Source organism: Panthera tigris, chromosome B4 (assembly GCF_018350195.1).
Source record: "Panthera tigris isolate Pti1 chromosome B4, P.tigris_Pti1_mat1.1, whole genome shotgun sequence".
Classification (NCBI taxonomy): Eukaryota; Metazoa; Chordata; class Mammalia; order Carnivora; family Felidae; genus Panthera; species Panthera tigris.
Window position 1 is genome coordinate 81,220,823 of NC_056666.1, and position 2,013 is coordinate 81,222,835.

Sequence of the window (2,013 nt, forward strand, 5' to 3'; positions counted from 1 at the left end):
CTCAAAGCGCTGATATACTACCTTGACTGAGTACCTGGTATGGATTTGCAGGAAAGAGTTGCATAAGAAAAGTCACTCTGAGTAGAGAACCTTGAAATTCCAATCTGTTACAGGGGCTCTTATGCAACCCAGTAAAATTACGTTAACATTTTGGCTGGTTTCTTTTTACTTTTACCTATGGCAAACCCCTCCATCTTTATCCTTTCTGCCTTAGATGGCAGTAGTTGAGATTTTTTTCTCTCCTATGAAAAATGTATTACTTTATCTAGTTTATTTCATTTAGGTTTTTTTTGGGATCTTCAGATTTGAGATTTTTTAAAACTATGATTTTGTTATGAATCTGGTTTGTTTTGATTATAAAGGTGGGAGCAACAGAGTGGGACTCTCTATACCCTAACAAAATAGGGTACTGTACCACTTGCCTTTGATACTACTCTATTCATTTGGAATCTCTTTGAACTTTTCTTGAAAATAATAAAGAAACTGGAGGTCAATGACGAGAAACCAGACAATAACAACCTTCATTCTCCTCGGACTGACAGATGATCCTCAACTTCAGATTCCAATTTTTATGTTTCTATTTCTCACTTACATGTTAAGTATAACTGGGAATCTGACCATTATATTCCTCACTTTGCTCGACTCCCACCTTAAAACACCCATGTACTTTTTCCTACAGAATTTTGCCTTATTAGAAATTTCATTTACATCTGCTTGTATTCCTAGATATTTATACAACATAGCAACAGGTGATAGATCAATAACTTACAATATTTGTGTCACTCAAGTGTTTTTTATTGATGCATTTGGGGTAACAGAATTTTATCTTTTGGCCATCATGTCTTATGATCGCTATGTGGCCATCTGCAAACCCCTGCATTATGTAACCATCATCAACAACAAAGTTTGCAGAACGTTTGTCCTCTGCTGCTGGACAGCTGGTGTGTTGATCATACTCGCACCACTTATCATGATAGTAAATCTAGAATTCTGTGACTCAAACGTCATTGATTATTTCTTCTGTGATTCATATCCTATATTGAAGATATCATGCTCAGACACCTGGCTTTTAGAGCAGATGGTGATAACCTGTGCTGTACTGGCCTTCATCACAACCCTTCTGTGTGTTGTTCTGTCCTATATCTGCATTATCAAGACTATTCTACAATTCCCCTCTGCCCAGCAAAGAAAAAGGGCCTTTTCTACCTGTTCTTCTCACATGATTGTTGTTTCCATTACATATGGAAGCTGTATTTTCATCTATGTTAAACCTTCAGCAAAGGAATCAGTGGCTATTAATAAGAGTGTGACAGTGCTAATGACATCCATAGCTCCCATGTTGAACCCATTCATTTACACTCTGAGAAACAAACAAGTGAGACAAGCTTTCAGTGACTCATTCAAAAGAATTGCATTACCCTCAAAGAAGTAAGAGAATACTGGGGCGCCTGGGTGGCGCAGTCGGTTAAGCGTCCGACTTCAGCCAGGTCACGATCTCGCGGTCTGTGAGTTCGAGCCCCGCGTCAGGCTCTGGCCTGATGGCTCGGAGCCTGGAGCCTGTTTCCAATTCTGTGTGTCTCCCTCTCTCTCTGCCCCTCCCCTGTTCATGCTCTGTCTCTCTCTGTCCCAAAAATAAATAAAAAACGTTGAAAAAAAAAAATAAAAAAAAAAAAAAAGAAGTAAGAGAATACTGAAAACTAAGAATCAAGTTTTCAAAAGATCAGAGACTCCTAAACATAGTTCTTTAAGTTAACAAGTCATTCTGTCTTCTTTACCTGTGCCCTAAATCAGGTTATCTTCCTCAAAACATCCTAAGGCCCCTGTTCATTCTTTACTCTTCTTATAAATGAACCTCTATCAAGATAACATCCCTTAAAAGTAAACATGGCTTTGTTTGTAGGAAGTATATTAATTACTATACCTTCTATCCAACTTAACCAAAAGTACAAAATATCACAAAAATTTTTAAATGATAGAAAACAAATATAAAACAAAACCAAGTTAGTGCCTAAT

The 2,013-nt window shown here is 37.4% G+C and overlaps 1 protein-coding gene across 1 annotated transcript; it reads left to right on the top strand.

The window, feature by feature from the left end:
* Positions 1-493: 493 nt before the first annotated feature.
* Positions 494-1,432, top strand: LOC102968563 (olfactory receptor 6C2-like). The gene has a single exon (XM_015537240.2). It carries the CDS (start codon positions 494-496, stop codon positions 1,430-1,432), a length of 939 nt encoding a protein of 312 aa, XP_015392726.2.
* The last annotated feature ends 581 nt before the right edge of the window (positions 1,433-2,013 follow it).

Excerpts from the sequence above, each read along its gene's own strand:
- LOC102968563 (XM_015537240.2), top strand. The coding sequence starts at position 494 with ATGACGAGAAACCAGACAATAACAACCTTCATTCTCCTCGGACTGACA.